Source organism: Mustela lutreola, chromosome 8, assembly GCF_030435805.1.
Source record: "Mustela lutreola isolate mMusLut2 chromosome 8, mMusLut2.pri, whole genome shotgun sequence".
Classification (NCBI taxonomy): Eukaryota; Metazoa; Chordata; class Mammalia; order Carnivora; family Mustelidae; genus Mustela; species Mustela lutreola.
In genome coordinates, this window is record NC_081297.1 from 28903038 (window position 1) to 28925748 (window position 22711).

Consider the following 22711-nt stretch of genomic DNA (forward strand, 5'->3'; position numbering starts at 1 on the left):
GACCCTGAGATCATGACCTGAGCCAAAGGCAGAGGCTTAACCCACTGAGCCACTGAGGTGACCCTCTACATATTCTTTTAATAGGTCCTTTGTATAAACTTAAATTTAAAAAGCAGCCCAGGGGCATCTGGGTGGCTCAGTCGTTAAGCATCTGCCTTCGGCTCAGGTCATGATCCCAGGGTCCTGGGATCAAGCCCCATGTCAGGCTCTCTGCTCAGTGGGAAGCCTGCTTCTCCTTCTCCCACTCCCCCTACTTGTGTTCCCTCTCTCACTGTGTCTCTCTCTGTCAAATAATAAATAAAATCTTTAAAAAAAAAAAAAGTAAAAACAGCCCAAATTCCCCTTTATTAAGGCTTTCTAGGTCCCCAGATATTCAGGGAGTAATTTGTAATATATGTTTTTTTTGGATGAATCAAATCAGATAGTATTTATTTCATACTACTGTGATGGTTTAAGAAAAGATCCAAGTGGAAATCTATAAAGCTCTATCATTACTATTGACTGCCCTCTTTGCCATATATAGTTATCTTAAGTTCAGCACAATTGGGGTTAATTTTAGGACTCAGTGTATCTGAAGGAAATTCTGCCCCCACTCCAAGGGAGTGAGATGAACAACCGAAACAGTTCTCAGTGGGCCCAACGTTAACCTGTCCTTCCCTCTGTGAATAAAAAGGTCTCTCTCCTGAAAGACGAAGATCTTGAGGGGCAAGGGGTGCAGAAGAGTCACCGTAAAAACTAAAGACCCTTTCTGTAAATGTTGCCAAAGCTTTCTGATGCTGTGTAAGGGCCTGGATCCTGAGAGAAAGGGATACAATAACACTTAACATTTGCAAAGGAGGTAAAAATCGGTTTCAGAGTGAATTTGGTTTTGCCCCATGAAATGCTTCTCTCTTTTCAACATCCCCCCTCGCTTTTTAAAAATATTTTCATTTATTTATTTGAGAGAGAGACAGAGATAGGCACAGAGATAGTGAGAGAGAGATCAGGGAGGAGAGGGAGGGCTGAGCAGGGAGCCCGCCCCAGGGCTCGATCCCAGGATTCTGGGATCAGGACTCGAGCTGAAGGTAGACGTTTAATCAACCGAGCCGCCCAGGTACCCCTCAACCTCAACCCCTTTTAAAAAAAGATTTTAATTACTGATTGATTTAGAGAGAAAGAGAGAGCATAAGCAGGGGTGAGGGGCAGAGGGAGAGGGAGAGAGAATCTCAGATGGACTCTGCACTGAGCTTGGAGCCTGATGTGAGGCTCGATCTCACGACCCCGAGACCATGACCTGAGCCAAAATCAAGAGTTGGATGATCAAACCGATGGAGCCATCCAGGCACCCCTCCTTTCAGCCCTTTGAGCGGAAAGGCAGTGGGCCTTTGCTGGGTGGGTTACAGACGTCAGGCACGGTCCTCTCCGAGTCTCAGCAGCCGGATTACCGGGCCACAGCATGAGATCTGATTTGAGTGGAACGTTCTGCATCTATGCAAATCTTAAGATGATTACAAACGAAATGCCACTCCACAAAGCAAGTATGTCGAGACGTCAAGCTTGTGAACCCAAGAAGGTAAGCTATTCCTCAAAGAGGAGGGGGCTGCACAAAACCAGGCAGCCAGAGCATTAAAGAAAGCAGTCACTCACCAAAGTCAAACTCCTGGAGCGGGAGCTGCTGCTTCGACTGTCCAGGCTGCCCCCTCTGCTCAGGTCGCTGAGACCGCAGCTGGGGGACACATCCGAGTCCATCTCCGAAGAGTCTGACTGCTGGCGGTTCACAGGCATCCCCACACACACCTCCACTGCTGGCCCAGTCACAGGAAGTGGGGGAGGGGCCAGGGTCCCATTCCCTCTGGAGAAACCAAGCACAGGGGGACAGCTGTTAGAAAGCCCACACAATGAATGCCTTAGCCCTCCGAATGAAAGGCTCAGCATGGGTCAGAATCATCTCAATCTGCAGCCTCAACCATCAAAACAAAGGGAATTAGGAGCCCCTAAGTCAATGTGTCTGCTCATTTTCATTTCTCCTTTATATCTCTTTTCATCATGAAGATGTGAATCATTTTTTAAGGAAAAGATGAATGGACTAACAATTACTTTGTCGCTGAAAAGTTAATAGGCTAATGTTCTGGCTCCCTCCTTTGCACCGAGGACCTGTACTATCATGCTCTTTCCCACGTGGATTCAGGACTTCCTTGTGCTCTTTATTGATGCTAGTCTCTTCTACCTCAGACACCACCACATTATGGCTCTTTTTCCAGCTCCACTGCAGTTCAGAGTTCAGTGAAGTGAAAAGAGCTAGTAAATCGTGAATTAAAGTCTGGTTGACATCTCTGAGATTCCAGGCTCTCTGGGGGCTGAGAGGCTTTTGCAATTTCTACATAATATTCTAAGGTACGGTAAGTTACCACTACAAGGAAGTTCATATTTTTTACTTTCAGGAACAAAGATAGGAAAATTTCCCCTACCGGCCCCTTAGTTTCATACTCTGACTCTTTTAGCAGGAAATTCAACTCAGTCTCTGAACAATGGACAATGGGGTTCAACAAAACCTTCTAGAAGACCAAACAAGATTAATAGGGAATAAGGGAATAAGCCTCTTGTGGAGGCTTAGGGCAAGTGGAGAGATACAAGCCCACGTCATTTATTCCTAAATTGAAAATACTGCCAGGTGGCCTTACGAACCCCTTTAAGAATACTGAGGGGCATGTGAGCTCAGATAACCATTGGCAGAACTGTGTGCATACACGTGCACACTCATGTGTGCATTAATTTTTTTTTAATTTATTTGATAGAGAGAGAGAGATCGCAAGTAGGCAGAGAGGCAGGCAGAGACAGAGAGGGAAGCAGGCTCCCTGCTGAGCAGAGAGCCTGAGGTGGGCCTCGATCCCAGGACCCTGGGATCATGACCTGAGCCGAAGGCAGAGGCCTAACCCACTGAGCCACCCAGGCGCCCCTGTGCATTAATTTTTAATAGAAACATGACCACCTGTGGAGAAAACCTAATCAGTATGGAATACTTTTGGGTGGACTGTGTTGTTTAAAACTTCTAAAATTAGTGTAAGATCTTCTTAGGGAAATCCTGAAGGTGTGAGAACAGCTTAGAAAAGAAACTCTTCCTCGCCTGGTTTCTCTTCATTTTTCAGGTGAGTCAGCTTATGTTAACTGGCAGTTTAAGAGCAAGGCTAGGGAGCAGAAGATTCTGAGCATATACATACTTTTTGGCAGTCACCATTATTCCAAATGGTTTAAAAAAAAAAAAAAAAGCTTAATGTGTTAAAGGTGTTTCTTTTTTTTTTTTTTTTAAGATTGATTGATTGATTGATTTTGAGAGAGAGCGAGAGAGCGAGCATGAACGAGCACAGCCAGGGAGAAAGGGAGAGTGAGCTTAAGCAGACTCCTCGCTGAGCAGGGAGCCTGGAGCGGCTTTGATCCCAGGACCATGGGATTACAACCTGAGCTGAAATCAAGAATTGGACGCTTAACTGACTGAGCTACTCAGGCACCCCCCCAAAATGTTATAGGTTTTAAAATTTGTGTAACAGCAAGCCTAAACAGTGCACAGACGTCATCTAAACCATCTAACCATCTATGTAGCTAATAATATGCGCCTTCCCTGGGCCGCTGAGTAGCTGGGGACTGGGTGAGGTGGACCCATGGATGCTAATTCATTCCTGAACTAAGCAAGTCACTGCTCCAGGGAAAGGAGGGAGATGTGGGGCAGTAAATCTTCCCCTGACACAACAAGGAGGTGAAAGATGGGGAAGTGAGATGCTCATTAGCCCCACATGAGGAAGGAACCCAGTGGATGTGCCTTGTCTGTGGGAAAGGGCCGGGAATTTTGCAACAAGTCTGTGCAGTAGGAACAGCGCTCTGAGGCAGCCCCAGCATGGCCAGAGGGCAGTAACCTACCAGATCGTTCGAGAACACACCTTTTTCTTGTGCTATGACAATTTGAAAAGCTATTCTGACACTGTAAAACTATAACATTTAGATTTTTACAAATTACTACCTTGAAAGAATATGAGGAAGCTAACCATAATTCTCCAGAAGGCAGAAGTTGTCGGGGAGAAAGTGAACACCTTGGTTCAACATCCTTCCCAAGTTCAAGGTGCAACTCTTCTGTGATCTCTTAAGACCTCAAGAATGAGGGGCTCCCCTCATCCCGGTTCCCTGGGAACTAAAAATATAGAATCCCAAGGTGGTCCACTGTGGCGAGAGCAAAGTTTTCTGGAGAGGAAGGGCAAAGACGCAGCCTTTTTCTCTGGTCTGCCCTGGGAAGGGAATAGGGCAGACAGGTTTGACAGGAGTGACTCCCCACATCCCATGGGCCTGGGAGGGTCATTACCACCCTAAAATATTTAGTCTCCTTGTCCAATCATGGGTTCACTCTTTGGGTTTACAGTAAAGTTTAGAACAAACAAGACTAAGAGAGCCCCATAGGTGAAGAAGCTGATTTCTACCAGAGGAGCTTGCTGAGGTCCCAGCAAGTCTGACACCGTAGGAGCAGAAATTTGAGCCACTGTGTTCACTTCCTTTTTTTTCCCTCTTCAATTTAATTTAATTTTTTTTCTTCAATTTAACGTAATTAAAAAAATTTTTTTTTGAAGAGAAAGAGTGGGTGGAGGGGCAGAGGGAGAGAGAGAATCTCAAGCGGGTTCCATGATCAGTGCAGAACCCAATGTGGGGCTCAATCTCATGACCCTGAGATCATGATCTGAGCTGAAACAAGAGTCAGAACTTAACTGAGCCACCCAGGTGCCCCGATGTGCTCACTTTCTGTTTATTTTCTTAGACTTCCTGTGTTTATTTCTCATTATTTACTAGTAGTGTCCTTGTCCGGAAAGGTCTAGTTTATCTGTTGAGCAGACAGAACGAGGACAAGGCCACTGCTGATCTACAGTCCTAGGAAATCTACATCTGCCAAGCATGGCAGGTGGGAAGGACAGCAGCTATCCAGGCTGAAGGACCTGGTGGGTCTGTGGGAGCTGGGCAAGTGAACGCCCTCAGGTGAGTCCATTGCAGCCAACAGAGGAAGACAACTCCTTTTTTTCATCTTCCCCTACATTCCAGCAAGATATAGAATGACCTAGATGCATCTAGCACAAAGCCCTCCCTCACCATCACCCCACTCTGTCTCAGTTCCTACCAATCAATACGTGCTTCAATCTGAGGCCTATCTTCCCTTCTAGCCCCAGCATATTCTCCAGATATTTGCCGTTTTCCGACCTCACACTGAGCAGACTGCAGGTACCAGGCAATAACCGACAAGTAAAAACCACTTCTTCCACAGAGGAACTTGATGGAGGCCCTGGTTCTTAAGTCCATAAGGTATCAGACAGACCGAATGTGCGTACAGGAGTTAAGCCTGAGCACATGTATTTTTTAAAAGTGCTGCAAACAGTTCTGCCACGCAGCACCGACTCCCACATAAGACGGAAGTGTAGGCTACGCTCAGCGCCATTGCGGAGAAAATGGGAGCACAGGGCAAGGGGTGCCATTAAGCCCAGTGGGATTCAGAGACTTCACAGAACGGTGACAACAAGGCCAAGCCCTAAGAGATGTTTAAGATGTAAGAGACTATCGGTTATACACACTGTGATGGGCATTCCGAGTAGAGAGAAGGACTGAGCAAAGGCCTGGCCCCACTCGGGGTCTGTGGAAGTGGTGGGCACTGGGGTGAAGCACTGAGCTTGGCTAGAGCATAGGACCAAATAAGCTGGGAAAGGAAGACAGAAGTGCAGATGGAGGGAAAGGGGCTCTGACTTTTTTTTTTTTAAAGATTTTATTTATTTATTTGACAGAGAGAAATCACAAGTAGATGGAGAGGCAGGCAGAGAGAGAGAGAGGGAAGCAGGCTCCCCGCTGAGCAGAGAGCCCGATGCGGGACTAGATCCCAGGACCCTGAGATCATGACCTGAGTGAGCTGAAGGCAGCGGCTTAACCCACTGAGCCACCCAGGCGCCCGGGGCTCTGACTTTTGAAGTGACTTGCTCACAGGTGGAGGAGGGGGAGCAAGGAGGTTTATGCCCCAGCAGAGTGCCACCATCCCATGCATAACACACAGGTAACTCAGGTGATACCTTGACGGGCAGATAGCCCAGGAGAGGAACTTAAAGGTAATGAAGATAATGGAATATCAAACACTGTTTTAAAAGGGGGGAGGTATGTGCAGGGCGCCTAGGTGGCTCAGCCGGTTAAGCATCTGCCTTCAGCTCAGGTCATGATCTCAGGGTCCTGAGTTTGAGCCCCACATCTTTTGGGCTCCCTGCTCAGCAGGGAATCTGCTTCCCTCTCTCTGTCTCACTCCTTCTCTCAAATGAATAAATAAAATCTTTGGGAGGAAAAAGAAGGGGCAGCTGAGTGGTTTGCAGGACACAGTTTGTGTGTGGAAAGAGCAAGGGAAAGAACAGAACCTGGCGTATACTTCCACTGGAATAGGGAAATCAGTGAGAAAATATATTTATGCAGAAACTTTCTCTGGAAGGATAGACAGAAAGATGCTCAGGGGAATTGTCTGCAAGGAGGGAGAAAGGGATGGCCAGGAGGCGAGAGCAGAGATGATGCTTTCACCAAATGATCTTTTCTGTCTTTCAAATGCTGCACATACTCACTCTCCAATCAATAATCTATCTCTGGGGCAATCAAAGCTATTATCAAGTTATTTTACCAGTTCACATAAGAAATGATAAAAACCTGGAAACTACTGTGGCCGTAAGTTTGGAAGGCAAAAAACGTTAAGAGGTAAAGGGTATGAAATTTTCATGACTAACAGGCAGGGCAGGAGTGTATTTTCAGAACAAAAGAGAGGGGGACTCTGGCTGCCAAAAGGTGCAACAGAGTAAGGACTAAAAACTGCCAACAAACTCACTGACCTTATAAAGAGCGAGCAGTGCAGAGATGATCCAAAGCCCCCGAGAGTGGGCCAAGACATGGACGGGAGAAGTGGGGTGTGCATCGTGTCATTGGGGGTGTGCTCTCTGGCGGGGGGGATGGGTGACATGGGTAATGGGGATGAAGGAGTGCACTTGTCGTGATTATGGAACAGCTGAATCACTAAATTGTATACCTGAAACTGATATAACACTGTATATTAACTATCTGGAATTAAAAGAAAAACTCAAGGGGTCCTGGGTGGCTGAGTCAGTTAAGTGTCTGACTCTTGATCTCAGCTCAGGTCTTGATCTCATAGTCATGAGTTCAAGCTCCGTGTTGGGCTCCACACTGGGCATAGAGCCCACTTTTAAAAAATGAAATAAAATAAAAACTTGGAAAAAAAAAGTTGAGATGTGATGGGAAAGCAAAAAAAATGAAAAAATTAAAGACAGTAGCTACAGGGACAACTGGGTTGGAGAAAGGTTATTTTCAGTTACTGGTTTGGTTTATCTATTTTGTTTTGTTTTAAGGAGAGGAGAAGCCTATTGATGAGCTAAGGGGAAAAGAGAAGGTAACAGCCCCATGGAGAAACCCTCATTTCCAGAGTCTGGTGGATAAGACAGCCTGGCTGGTATATTGGGACAGTTTTAGATGTGGAATGCTATATGAAAAATACTTCTGACCACTCTCTCTTCCTCACAGAAGGAAAATATCTCATCATAAAAAATGACCAGAGTAATTTGAAAAAGAACCAAATTGAACTTAAAAAAAAAAAAAGTTAATAGCAATTTAAAAACTCAAGTGGATGGGGTAAACTGAAGATTGAATATCTGAAGCAACGAGTAAATTTAATATTAGGCATAATTTTTTTAAGAACTTCACAAAGTATGAAGGAAGAACTTCTAACCCAATAAAAGATATGCATGAAAAATTACAGTAAACATTATACTTAGTGACAAAACATTAAAGCCATTCTCATTATCACCACTGCTGTTCTCTATACTGTATTTTATTTAAGTCCTATCCCACATATAAGACAAGAAAAAAAATGTATAAGGATTGAAAAGGAAGAAACAAAAATGTCAGTATTTATAGATACTTGTGATCTTTGTAGAAAACACCAAGAATCTCATAAATTATTAGAATCAACAAGTGTTTTCTGGGGCCCCTGGGTGGCTCAGTTGGTTAAGTGTCTGCCTTCAGCTCAGGTCATGGTCTTGGCGTCCTGGAATCAAGCCCCATATCGGGCTTCCTGCTCAGCTGGGAGCCTGCCTCTCCCTCTCCCTCTACCTGCTGCTCCCCTGCTTGCTCTCTCTCTCTGTCAAATAAATAAATAAAATCTTAAAAAAAAAAAACCCAAGTGTTTTTTATAAAGTCACTGGATATAAATCAATATATAAAAAAAACAATTTCTATAGGCTAGCCACAAACAATAACTAAGAAAACATTTAAAATAGCATAAAATAAAAAATAAAATAGCATAACATATGTATGCATATACATATATATTAGAGTTGCACAAAAAATGTGTGAAGTTTTTTGGAAAATAATAATAAAATGTTATTGAAAGTCAATAAAGAACTAATAAGTGACCATTTTCAGGACTGGAAGAGTCAATATCACTAAGATGAGCTAGTCTCCTACAGTTGAATTGCTCTGAAGGAATAGACATCCAGTAAACTCTAGCCATGTGTGGTTACTTAAATTTAATTAAAATTAAATTAAAAGATTCGGTTCCTCAGCTGTACTAGCCATATTTTAAGTATTAATTAATGGAAATTTTCCATCATTCTAGAAAGTTCTGTTGGACAGTGCAGCCAACAGAGCCATCAAAATCACAACAGGGTTGTTTTTGGAAAAATCCAGTAGGTTGGTTTTTAAACTTATTAGGGGCTTAACAAAAGGAGAAAGTTGTATTGGGAAAAACAAAGAGATAAGAACAACCAGGAAGCTCCTAAAGAAGCTGGAAGAACTTTCAAAAGAAAGAAGCTGGAAGCTCCTAAAGAAGCTTCCAGAATCATTATAAAGTAAGAGTAATCCAGACACAGGTACTGGTGCTAGATCAGTAAACACACCCATGGAACAGACTAGAAAACCCAGAAACTGCTTAACATAAATTGCAAAAATGTTTTCTTAACTTGTGCATTGACTTAAAGAATTTGTTTTTATATAGTTGACTTCATCAATCTTTTGGTTTATAACTTATGGGTTTTGCAAACTTAGAAAGGCCTTTCCTGAGGCATCTAGGTGGCTGAGTCAGTTAAATATCTTGCACTTGGTCTCAGCTTGAATCTTGATCTCAGGGTCCTGAGTTCAAACCCTATGCTAAGACTTGAACTAAAAAAAAAAAAAAATTCTAAGGATATAAATAAAATACTTCTCATATTTTCTACTTAGCATTTTTATGGTTTCACTTTTCATATTTAAATATCTGACCCAACTTGAATTTGTCTTAGTGTGAAGTGTGAAGGAGAGATCTATTTCTCCATCCCCAAGCTAAAATGGCTCTGCAATTTCTCAAATGCCAAGTGTTGAAAACTCATCTTTTCCGCTGTCTTGAAGTACTAAATGTGATTTTATGCTAAATGGTTATGTGGTAGTTTCTATTTCTGAATTTCCTGTTCTGTTCCATTGATATTTCTGTTCATTAGGACTCAAAAAACCACAAGTCCTAAGGTGAAAATTGCAATGATTATATGTAAAAATGGAAGGCACTGTAGGCCACGTTAACAGAAAAGAGGCAGGCCGGTGGGAGATGTGCATGGTCTCATAAAAGGAACTGATCGCTAGAATATGCAAAAAATTCTTGTAAACCAACAGGAACAAGACAGGAAGCTCATGAGAAAAAAAGTACAAGGAATATGATTAAGCAGTTCACAGAGAGGAAACCCGAGTGACTAAGAGGTATGTGAGAGATGTTCAATGTTACCGGGAAACAGAAGAAATACAAGTCTAGAAGTACTGTAAGACATTAGCTTATACCTACTGGATTGGCACAAATTAGACAACTGAAAAATAACAAACACCAGCAAGAATGTGGGGAAACAGGAAACTTCATGTACCACTCACTGTTGGGGGTGTGAAATTCATCCGACCTCTCCATGGAGCAATGGGGCAGCACGGTGAAACTATGCCCCGTGATCCAAAAATCCCACTGCTTGGTCTACTCCATGGGAATTCTCCAGGAATACAGGGGAACTTTGCCTGTAGCAGAGTTGAGCTGGTGGGAATCTAGTTTCATTATCCACTACGAACTCCCAGAATAAATCAAAACCTGGTAAATGCTTTTACTATGGAAAATTGTGCCTCAGCCCAAAGCAATCGACTGGACAACGGCATGCATATGTCCTAAAATGTTTTGAGTGAAAAGTTATAGTCAGATTGTTAACACAATTCCATTTATTTAAGTATAACACACAACACTATGTTTTATCTCCATACCCAGAGGACAAGCTAGTCGCAGGTACAACAGGGCCCCACCTACCTCCCACTGCCAGGGAGACAGAAAAGAAAGATGACCTGGAAGTTTGAAGAGTAACAATGTATCAGATCATTTAGCACCCAGGAGATGTCGGCAAGGTCCAGCATGGAAGGAGATGATGCAGGACAGGCGGATGACTTCGGACTTAATGAGGGAGGAAGAGAAGACATATAATCTAGAAACCCCAGGGCAATGCAGGAGGGAAGTGCTTTCAAAGGAAGGAGAAACCACAAAGATAAACTTTTCTTGGTTCGTGGTTTAGCCTGAAATTAACCAGGGAAAGGCTGATCTGATGCAGTTTGCTGCATCTAAGCTAGAACAAGTATATGAAGTTCCTTCACCTTCCAACTATTGGGCTTTGTACCTACAAGGTGGGGGGCAGGGAAACATACCTTACAAGGCTTAGATGCCCTACAGACAGGCTGAACAAAATCACGAGAGTGATTACTGCCTTTGTTCATTCTGAACATGAATGGAAAAATTATCTACCTGAACCGAATGATGTGGAACTAATTTTTGCTCAGTGTGCCTACAGGACACTTCAAAAAGAAAACTGCTCCGGCTCCTCGCCAAGGTAAACTCCTTATGAAAGAAAAGGTCCAGGTTGGATCCTAGGATTCTAAGCCCCTGGATCTGTGATTTATAGACCCGTACACATTGTCCAGATACCACCGTTACCCAACAGTGCTAAGATGCAGTCAGCAGAAGCACAGCTGAGCTGGAAAAGGGGTACAAGTCATCTTAGAAACGGCCTCTTTCCCACGTCAGGCTTTTCCCACGTCAGGCTGTGCAGGAGGGTCGGTGTGTCCATCTGTGAGTAACGGGAGCAGGATCCCTCCCCACCCGAGTCCTATTGCTCCATCAACTCAGTCTCTTCTGCTTCCATGCACAGGAATTCTGTGAAGACTTTTTCAGAAACGTAGAAAAACAATCCTAGGAAAGGAATGACCTTTAAAGCTATAGCCTGAGAAATCTCAGTACGATGATTTAATAGCCAAGCTGCTTTTAAAGGTATGGGCTGTTGGTATTTTGGTTTCATGTGTGTATGTGTGTGTGTGGGGGGTTGTTTTGTTTTATTTTTGACCTTCAAGAACACTAAAAACGAAGCAGTTTCACAGTGGGAATGGTTTCTAAGTCACCACCGCTCATTATCATGAATGGGCTTTTTCATATGGTTAAGCAGTGGGTGAGAATAAAGAGAACAGCCATTTTTATTGGAATGTACACACTCCTAGATGAAACTCGCAGTAAATATAAAATAGCCATTGTTGGCCTTAATGCTAGTAGCTCCTGACAACATTCATTCATGTGAACACCAACGAATGTGATAGGCACTTTGTACTGATTTACTTGAACAAAAAAGACAGGAGTCCTACTTTTATCGTTTCTGTCTGGTTCTGTCTTGATTCCTATTTTTATGTAAAGAGTGTGTGTTAAAAATGAGTTATTTCTAATAAGAAATTAACTAGAAGATGGAGTTATGAATGATACCAACTCTTGTTCTTTTTTAAGATTTTATTTTTAAGGGGCGCCTGGGTGGCTCAGTGGGTTAAAGCCTCTGCCTTCGGCTCAGGTCATGATCTCAGGGTCCTGGGATCGAGCCCTGCATCGGGCTCTCTGCTCAGCAGGGAGCCTGTTTCCTCCTCTTTCTCTACCTGCCTCTCCGTCTACTTATGATCTCTGTCTGTCAAATAAATAAATAAAATCTTAAAAAAAAAAAAGATTTTATTTTTAAGTCACTTCTACCCCCAACGTGGGGCTTAAACTCACAACTCCAAGATCAAGAGTCACACATTCCCCTAACAGAGGCAGCCGGGTGCCCCTTCTATTGTTTTATATTACCCCAATCCATATGTGAGAAGAAAACTGAATGCTTATATTCTCTTTCCTATTATTCAAATTAATTAGGGATTTAACCAATTTCTTGTGGGCAAAGAGCTCTCTTTGTTTTTTTCAATATAGCCACAGGACTTCAGAAAACATGTGTCACCAAATGGAGACTTGCTATTCAGTATTTCACAACATTCATATTTTGAAACCATCTTATTATTATTTTTAAGTCCTATCCTTAAAACAGACCTTTGATCTAAGCAAAAGGCTTCCACACTCAGGAGTCCTTTCAAACATGGTAACTTCACTGGGAGGACCATCCTTTATCCCTCTCTCAGACTGAAAGACCAAAGCAGTCAGATTTAGATGAAATTACTCTCATTACCTATCTATTTCAATCAAAGACAAATGGAGAACACAGGGGAAATGACTTTAAATTACAGCCATAGAGGAGACGTTTCACTTAGATTCACAAGTGTTAAAAAGTCAGCACTAATAAATACACCAGGCGTAACAAACCAGTACCACTCCCCAATATTAACATGTAATACGTGTCAGTATAAATGCAGGTATGTGTACAACTATAGGCATTAATCTATACCCAAGATCAACTTAAAAAATAAGACTCTAACAAATAAACAGCTGAAATAAAAGAAATATGTAGTTACTATTCTTCAGCATGGGCTCTTTCTCAATGTCAAGAAAACAAAAACCTTGGAAAGATAAGAAAGCTTCAAAAAAATATTCACTGAGTCAACTGGCAAACTATGACTAGTCCCCAGCCCTGAAGATCAGAGGAAAGTCCTCTACAGATGGAAGCTGGTTGGTGCTAGGCGTTAGAGATTTAGTTTTGTTCTGGAATTAAAATTTTTTTTTTTTTAAATATTTGTTTATTTGACAGAGAATGAGAGAGAGAAAGCATGAGCAGGGGAGAGGAGAAGCCGACTCCCTGTAGAGCAGGGAGCTCTATCCCAGGACCCTGAGGATCAGGACCTGGGCTGAGGGCAGATGCTTAACTGACTGGGCCCCCCAAGGAACCCCTGAAATTTTAAAATGTTAATGCGGCCAACGGTTTTGGCATCCCTTACATGTGATTTTTTGGCTTTTTCTCTGAGTTGGGTTTTTTCCCATTACTACTGAAACGTCTGCTGTAAGAATTTAGGACCTTAAACTCTAACTGGCACTCACGGGTATTAAATACAATTACACATTTTAAAGGCTAGTAATTTTACTTTTCCAGAACAACTGTCATGCTTTCATGTAGACTTTTTTCTTTCTTTCAAAAAGCTCTTTCTGAACAATGTTGAAAAGCAAGATTTATTTCAGACTGTCTCAACTGTGAACAGTTTCAGCTGTTTATAGGAGATAGTAATTTACTGAGGGCCTGGCAGCACCTGAGAGTAACTGATGTGCCTACACTTAAGCAAACAAGTTCAGGGTTGAGGCCTCACCTAGCTAGGCTAGGTTAACAGGCCTAAGGGAAGAAACCTCCTGTTACCTATTTCCTATCACTGAACAGAAGGCGTGGAAATTAGATTTTCCTAAAGTGAAGCCTCACCTGAAAACAACCTTGACTAGATTTCAGATAAGTTCCTTATAACAAGAAGGAATGACAAAAACAAAAAAACACCTACAAGAGAAAATCCAGTTCTACCTGATGAAATACAAATTTTATTTATACACAAATGTATTCAAAGACGGACACTTCTAATTTAATTCTTAGCTCATCAAAACGAAGAAAATTGACATTCTGTATGCCTACTGCCTATTTCTCGATTTCTGGATTCTTATGGAAATTTTTTAGAAGAAAATCCCCATTTAACTTTTACTTTTGTTAAACAAGTTTGGGTGCGTTCTCTGAATGTATTCAGCAAATATTAACAGAGTACCCCCTACATGCTACAGTGGCGAGATAAAATTCATACTTTTTACTTAGAAGTAATAATCATGCCTTATTATTGTATAATACTGTTTCTTTCTGAGAAGCTCAAAGTTCTTAGCTGAGTATTTCTTTTTTCTTTTTCTTTCTTTTTTTTTTAAGATTTTATGTATTTATTTGATAGAGATAGAGTGAGAGAGGGAACACAAGCAGGGGGAATGGGAGAAGGAGAAGCAGGCTTCCCGCAGAACAGGGAGCCCACTGCAGGGCTGATCCCAGGACTTTGCGATCATGACCTGAGCTGAAGGTTAATGACTGAGTCACCCAGGCATCCCCAGCTGAGTGTTTCTTTCATCCTCACAATGAAAATAAAGCTGAGGTAGAGTATGTTCATCTAGTATTAGTATTTTAACACCTGGTTAGATTGGAAGTAGAGATCTGATTCACATATCTTATCTCAAGTTGAACAGATTTAATTCCAAGCCAAGGGGAAGCAAAGCTCACTCAAGACATCCCACTGGGTCAACCCACTGCACTGGACCTTTAACCCTACCTTCCAAGACTTCTTTTCTAGCCCTGCTGCTGTGGGTGTATATACAGAGGCTCCCTTCTTCTCCCCAGACTCTTCTTAGACACCTTCTGGGAATACCGTCAGTAAGAACTTTCATCCTGAAAAACTGGGAATTAGCTAAGAAACACAATATTTAAATGCACTGTGTTTTTCTGTGAATTTTCCAGTTCACTGACTACATTCTTACAATGGTTGAAAAGGGGAGAGTCTAACAACCAGGCCTCTAAGGTTAGATTGAATCATATGAAGTTGCCATATGCATAGGCTGAAAATAGCAGAATACTGGTAATTATATATGGTTAATGTTCTTAGAATAGAATTGATAATTAGTCATAGCAAATTATATATATATATATATATATATATATATTTCATTTTAAGGAATATATATATATTCTTTAAATATATATTAAATAAATATACATGAAATGTGTTTAAAATGAAATTGTGGTTTAAGTATGATTTACTACATGTTGATACAGATATGTTTTTCCTCAGAAGATACCTCTAAAATCACAGTAGGAGGAGTGTCTGGGTGGCTCAGTCTGCTAAGCTTCCAACTCTTGATTTTGGGTCAGGTTGTGATTTTATTAGGGTCCTGAGATTGAGCCCTGAGTCAGGCATGGAGTCTGCTAGAGATTCTCTCTTACCCTCTGCCCCTCTCCTACCCTCCTGAAAAAATAAGGTAAAAAAAGATCAATAAAATCACAATAGGAGTCTGCAGAGAAAAAGTGCTCACTACACAACATATTCACCTCAGATACACTGTAAGATAGCTGATTCATGAAGTGACGTTGCCTGCAGTATTAGCAGGACCTCAGTCACCAAAGTTGTTGGTTTATCTAGTGTGTATGGAGGGCAATTTAACAGGTGAGGAACTGAGGCCCAAAGCCCTTAAGTCAGTTTGGCAAGTCAGAAGGAGCGGGGTCTAGATCCCTAGTTCTCCACTTAAGAATAATGCTTTTTTAAAAACACTTCTTGTGGGCGCCTGGGTGGCTCAGTGGGTTGAGCCGCTGCCTTCGGCTCAGGTCATGATCTCAAGGTCTTGGGATGGAGTTCTGCATCGGGCTCTCTGCTCAGTGAGGAGCCTGCTTCCCTCTCTCTCTGCCTGCCTCTCTGTCTACTTGTGATCTCTGTCTGTCAAATAAACAGGTAAAATCTTTAAAAAATAAAAATAAAAAAATAAAAAAAAACCACTTCTTGCACTGAAACATCTAATCAAGATTTGACATTTTCAGTGCCAACTCCCCTGTTTGTACCATCTTATCTCATATTTCTATCCTCCCTCCTCAACAATGAATATCCCATTCAACGTCAAGTTACTCCCTGTGTATACAAAAGTCTATTCTACAGTGAAGCCAGAAGATAAGACCTGCCGTCTTCCATGGTTAATTCCCCCCAGATACAAGACTAACCTCCTCCGCCTTCTAATCCAAGCCACCATTCTACCACTCTGATTTTCCAGTATTCTCCCGTTTTTGGCTCAGCTTCAACATCACATTCTCCAAGAGATGTTCTGATGCCCTGAAGGAAAGAATATCTATGTCCTCTGCTCCCAAAAGAGAGCAGAATGTCGCTGCTATGGACTCCGATGACATTTATACTATCTCCTTTATTAGATCATGAATTTCTCAAAAGCAAGTTCCACCCCTTATCCATATCTACATTCCTAGTTGTGCCTACCATGGTAGGAACTTAAATGCTCACGGAAGCTCTTCAAACCCTCTGAATCTTTACAGAAAATACCAACTGCCCCATCTTGGAAGGAAGCAATCAACCAAACCCACCTTTGTCATCTAGTGGAAAGGAGCACAAGCTGCTTCTTCTTTCTTTCTTTCCCCCACACAAGATAGTTCCTTTAAGTGTACTGTGCAACATAAACTATTTTCCGTACCTTCACAGAATTAGGTGTGCAAAAGAAAACTGTCTTGAATCCTTAACTTACAATAATCAGTTTCAAGGTCAGAGGGGTCTGAGAAGTCATACCCCAAATTTCCTACCCCAAATTTCACAGACCAGGAAACTAAGATCCAGAAATGCAAGTTGGTGAACCCTGCAACACATGAGGCTGACTCCCTCACCTCCAGCTGAGTGCTCTTCTTTTTCCCTATGCCAAGCTCTACTAATATCTTAAAAAAAAAAAAAAAAAAAAAAAAGATATCTACAGACATCAAAAAGAGAAGCCCATGAAGACTGGTATGTTTGTATACCCAGTGACTAGCTCAGTGCACAGGACAATGCTGGTGGCCAATCTTCAAATACTGCTGAATGAACAAAGGAACAACGCAGGCCTTTGGAACAATCAATACCTAAAATAGGCAGAATATGAAATATTTCAAAGCACTAGTCAGACAATTAGTCTCCTAGGAGGAGCAGCTGACGTCTGAAAAAGAAAGCAGGGGGAAAACCCCCTAAACAACAGAACGAAGGTTTGAGAAGGAACATAATAGACAACCCAAGCCCTATAAAAATAACTACACTTGCTCACATGCAAGATTTTGGCAATACAAAAGCAAATACAAAAGAGAACTGCGTCCTTGAATTATTATTTCTCCAAAGAAGACCTCTAAGTGGCTAGCAAGCACATGAAAAGATGTTCAACACTATTAGTCATTAGGGAACTGCAAATTAAAACCACAGTGAGATACCACTTCATGTCCACTAGGATGGCAATTTAAACACACACACACACACACACACACACACACACACAAGTGTTGACAGGATGTGGAGGAACTGGAGCCCTCATACGTTGCTGGTGAGAATGTGTAAAATGGTGCAGCTGCTGAAGAAAACAGTCTGGTGATTCCTTGATAGGTTACACACCACATTACCGTATTACTCAGGAATTCCACTCTTAGGAACAGACCCCAAAACATTTAAAACAAGTTTTCAAACAAAAACTTGTACATGGGTGTTCACAGTAGCACTACTCAGAGCAGCCAAAAGGTGGAAATGACCCAAACGTATATGAACTGATAAATGGATAAGCAAATTGTGGTCTATCCAAGGAAATATTCAGCCTTTCAAAAAGGGATGAAGTGCGGCACCTGGGTGACTCAGTCAGTTAAGCATCTGCCTTCGGCTCAGGCCATGATCTGGGGGTCCTGGGATCAGCCCTGGGTTGGGCTCCTTGCTCAGCAGGGAGTCTGCTTCTCCCTCTGTCTGCCCCTCCTCGCTGTTTGTGGGCTCCCTCATTTTCTCTTTCTCTCTCAAATAAATAAATAAAATCTTTTAAAATAAATAAATAATAAAAAAGGGATTAAGTACTGATGTACACTTTCACATTGGTTGCTCTCACATGGATGAATCTTGAAAACATTGCTAAGTGGAAGAAGCCAGCTGCAAAGAACCGCATGCTGTATGATTCCATTGACATGAAAAAGCCAGAACAGGGAAATCCATAGAGAAAGAAAGATTAGTGGTTGCCAGAGGCTGGAGTGGGAGGAAAAGGGGAGTGACTCTTTAATGGGAATGGGGTTTCCCTTCAGGGTGATGAAAAAGTTCTGGAACTAGATAGTGGTGATGGTTGCACAACATGGTGAATGTACCTTTTTTTCTTTTTTAACGCTTTAAATATGTGCAGTTTATTGAATGTCTATTATAATTCAGGAAAGACATGTAGAAGAAAATAAAAATGAGAAAAGGTAAGATCAAGCCAGTATTCACAACAGCAACAATGAGAGGATCTCTTCTGGCTATATTACATAAAGCACAATAGATTTTAAGGCAAAAATCCTCATTAATGATGAGAGTAATCAAGTAATAATAAAAGCTCAATTCTTATTAGACACTGTACATCTACCAATATATACTTACAGATGCACATTTTTAGGTATTCACATATAAAGATGTATGCACAAAGTCTGAGAATACTTTCTAGCTCAAAATACAAAGAGAGAGTGACAAATCCCCTATTGCAGTGTTATCTTTCAATATACAGATCTTCCTTGACTTATGAGAGGGTTATATCCCGATAAATCTATGTTAGGTTGAAAATGCATTTCATACACATAACCTACTGAACATCAAAGCTTAGCCTAGCCAACTTTTAATGTATTCAGAACACTCACATTAGCCTACAGTTGGGAAAAATCCTCTAACACAAAACCTATTTGATAATAAACTGTGGATCATCCCGTGTAATGTGCCGAACGCCGGACCTGAAGACTAGGGTGGTGATGGGTACAGACAGAATGGTTGTCGGGATGGCCCACCCGCCCTCATGATCGCTGGCTGCCTGGGAGCTGCAGCTCACTGCCCAGCGTCCGAGAGAGGACTGACCACACATTGCTGGCCCAGGACAAGATCCAACTTCAAAATCCTAAGTACTGTTTCTACTGAATCTATACGCTTTATGAAGTTTAAAAATCGTCAAGTGGGGGGACAATCTGTACCTCTCTCAATTATTAACATCTTGAGCAGACACAAACTTAGGAATAATTCAATTAATAAGGTTCATTTAATGGATATCTGCAGACCTCTACAGAAAAAAAATTAGAGAAAACATTCTCAAACATGTAGAATGTGAATGTACTTAATGCTACTGATTTGTATACTTTAAAATGATAAATTTGATGTTATATATATTTAACTCCAATTTAAAAACAAAAATGAAGAGATTCAAGTCTTTGGAGTGCTAGGATCTTTGCAAAGATCCAGTCTGAAGTTCTGCATTCATAAAGCACTATCCCGTCTCTCTTCAACAAAGTAGACTGTTCTGCCCTACAAGTTTCTTTGCCACCAATCCTGACCGCATGGATTATAAAACCAGCACTTACTTTCTTAAAATAGGTTTCAATATGAATGCTGTGAGTCTAGAAGGGGGACAAGGGCATCACTGTGGCTCTCCGCAGACAGAGTACTATCAGGGATTCCACGCTGACCCTCCTGTGTCAGTGTGGACAGAGTTTTCTCTGCAATGGTCAGCAGACCATTCAAAATTCAAGAGGGACAGATGTACTACAATGTATCAAAGGGTGGCAAGATGCATCATTCCTTAGAGCACGCCATCAGCTCAGAAGCCACCAGCATTACCACCAGTGGAAACTGAAATGCAATGCTGCCCTTCAGCAAAGCAGAGAGCTCAAGTTCTGGGATGCTCCTAGGATTCCCTAGCACCTACCCCTGAACGGCCTCTGTGCCCTGGCGGCTGTCCCACAAACACGTAGATAAGATGCACCTGAACTTTTGTTCCAGAGGCTCCCTTGCTCTTAGCTCAGCTCTACCAAAACCTTTCACCTCTCTCCCTCTAGGCTTCTACTCGATGCATTTAGTTACTTGAGATGATCTTTAAAATCAACACAGAGCGCCAACTCTAGACTCCTTAGGTGTCTGAGAACTTTGGAACGGCGGCCAGGTGTTATCTTCAGCTCCTGATGAAGGCTTACTTGATCTGATTTCAGTCAGTTTGGGCCATATGGCTGATATCTAGATATGCTTGTGTGCCCAAAGATGAACTCAGTACTCAGCGTAGTGTAGGTGGTCAATCCCCAAATATTGCTGCACAAGTTAAAGAGCACTCAGTCTGTACCACTTAAGGACGTCATCCTGCCTGACACACTCAAATCTTCTTAAAAGCATCTCTCATCTTTCTAATCTTTAAATTATTACTAGCCTATGTTACTCTAATTTTTGGCTTCCTGATTTTTAGTAGTGGAGAAAATGTGTTGCTTCTAGATTATCAATGTCCAAAATTTTCAAAGAAAAGCTCACTTGAAATGCTGTTACCAAGGAACCTATCCAGTCAGTTAAAAATGGCTCTTATTGGTCTGGGCAAGAAAACACACAAGATTCCATACATACACTGTCAAGTTTGGCAAGAGAGATTTTAGACAACTTCCGTCCTTCCCACCCAATCCCAAGTAAACAGGGCATTTGTTTGTATTTCCACATTGGCCTCATGAACGAAATACCTCCTCCACCTAGAAAAACAATCTGTAACATTCAGGCATGGAACTTTGAGGACTAACTTTTTTTTTTTTTTTTTTTTTTTTTTTTTTTTTTTTTTTTTTTTGATTTTATTTATTTATTTGACAGAGAGAAATCACAAGTAGATGGAGAGGCAGGCAGAGAGAGAGAGAGGGAAGCAGGCTCCCTGACGAGCAGAGAGCCCGATGCGGGACTCGATCCCAGGACGCTGAGATCATGACCCGAGCCGAAGGCAGCGGCCCAACCCACTGAGCCACCCAGGCGCCCCGAGGACTAACTTTTTAGTGTATGCTAGAGCCCTAGGTATTCAGTGCTTTAAAAAAAAAAATAAAGTAGAAAATTATCTTTAATAAACATTTCTCCGGTGAGCATCTTTCTCAAGTCTACACTTATACCTGGCTTGATGTTTCTGTGTCTTTCAGAAATGCAGATCTAAAAAAAAAGTTTTCCATTAAAATTGGAGCCAGAAGGAACTTTCTTCCTACAATCTCCCTGCAACAGACCTGAACGTTCGTTTTACTTTCTTTGGGGAGGATGGCCGGGAGTGGGCGAGGCACAAAAAACGACTTTCTTTTACTCACTGTTTAAGTTTTCTGCTCTGTACCACTATCCTGCCCCGCAAAGAGTTAAGAATTTTCTGAGGTTAGTTCCTGCGGTTTAAAAAAAATAAATAAATAAAAAAAATAAAAAAGCTAGATGCTTAAATTTAGACTCCGTAAAACAATACTGGGAAACTTTCAAAGCCTCAGAGAAATACTGGAGTTTATTGTATTGCCTTTCGTTAAACTGCATCACATCGGTCACATTTTCTTCTCTTTTCTAATCCCTCCCGGCCTCTATTCACTGCTGATCCTACACATGCCCACTTGATTCAGCTACCTGCCGGTGGGTTGGGGAGCGGAGGTGGGGGAGAAAATCTCGTGGTCACTTTGCACCACGTTTAACAGGTGGCTTTGGCTACCTCCTATCAATATGCACGTCTCCCACCCTCCTCTCCGTAGTGTGAGGCAGAGCTCCCGGGAGTTCGAGGGCCACCGCAGTGGCGACGAGTCAGGCGACGAGTCTAGAAGGACTCCGGGAAGAGCCGTGGGGATCAACCGTAACCGCTCTGAGCCCCCAAGTTAAACACGTGCCTCGGACCACCTCGCAGCCCCCAATAGGATAACCTCGGAGCCGAAAATCGCCGCGTTCTCCCTACTTCCCCGACCCGGAGCGGAGGCGTACCCCTGGAATCCCAAAGGAAGCACTGGGTTTCCCGTAGGTGAGGCCCCCAGGTTGACCACGGTCCCTCGGATTGCGCGTCTTTCCTAACTTTCAAGAGGCTGGGCGAGCGATGTGGAGGACACTGGCGAGCGAGAAGAGATCCACACAACTTGGGCGCCGGCAGGGAAGCGTGGGACGTGCACACAGCCGGGCCACAAGAAAAGGGGGTCACCCTTGCCTATCCGAAACCCACCCGAGCCCAAGCCTCCCTCTACAGGCTCTAAACACCGCCCCGCTCATGGACGTGCCCGCCCGCCTCCCTGACCCAGTCCGCGATCCCAAAGTCCATACTCACCTGGAAGGAGCCCCCGCGCCCGGGACCGCAGGCGCCCACCGGGACGGCGACCCAGAGCCCTCACGCCGCCTGCTCGCCAGTCAGCCCGCGCGCGCGCGCCTGGCGTACAGTCCCAGGCCGCTCCGCCGCGCGCTCCCCGCCGCGCGCTCCCACGGCTGCCGCTTACTCCTCGCCGCGCGCTCCCAGCCTACCCGGCGCTCGCACCGCCGCCGCGCGCTCCCCGCCTCGCGCTCGCAACCGCGCCGGCGTCCGCACCTCCAGCCCGCGCCCGCACCCCTCCCCCACACGCAGCGCGTCCGCTTCTGCGCGCTGCACAGTCCTACCCGCCAGGGCTCAGCCCCCCAAAACGCACAGCGCGCGCCCTGGGCATTTAAAGGGACAGCCCCCCACCCACGCCACTGCTGCCCGGAGGCCGCCTCTGGAGGGGGGTGTCTTCGGTCTCCGCGCGAGGTCTGAGTTGGGGACTCCATTGCACCCTCCCCGAGTTAACAGCCGCCGAGAAGAGCAACAGGGGTTTGCGTCTGGAACTCTGAGGGAGACGGGGCTTGTTCCCCCTCACCGCCGCATGGTCAGCTTTTTATTTTTAGTGATAATAACTCCCAAACA

At 43.2% G+C, this 22711-nt stretch overlaps 1 protein-coding gene across 1 annotated transcript in view; it reads right to left on the reverse strand.

Moving 5' to 3' along the window:
- The window catches only part of PROSER2 (proline and serine rich 2), a 43738-nt gene extending 21493 nt beyond the window's left edge, over nucleotides 1-22245 (reverse strand). Inside the window, exons 1-2 of the mRNA XM_059184157.1 lie at nucleotides 22106-22245; nucleotides 1627-1831 (exon numbers count right to left, since the gene is read on the reverse strand). Coding sequence (XP_059040140.1) covers nucleotides 1627-1764 — 138 coding nt within the window. The 5' untranslated portion in view covers nucleotides 1765-1831; nucleotides 22106-22245. The remainder of the gene's footprint in view (nucleotides 1-1626; nucleotides 1832-22105) is intronic.
- Nucleotides 22246-22711: the final 466 nt, after the last annotated feature.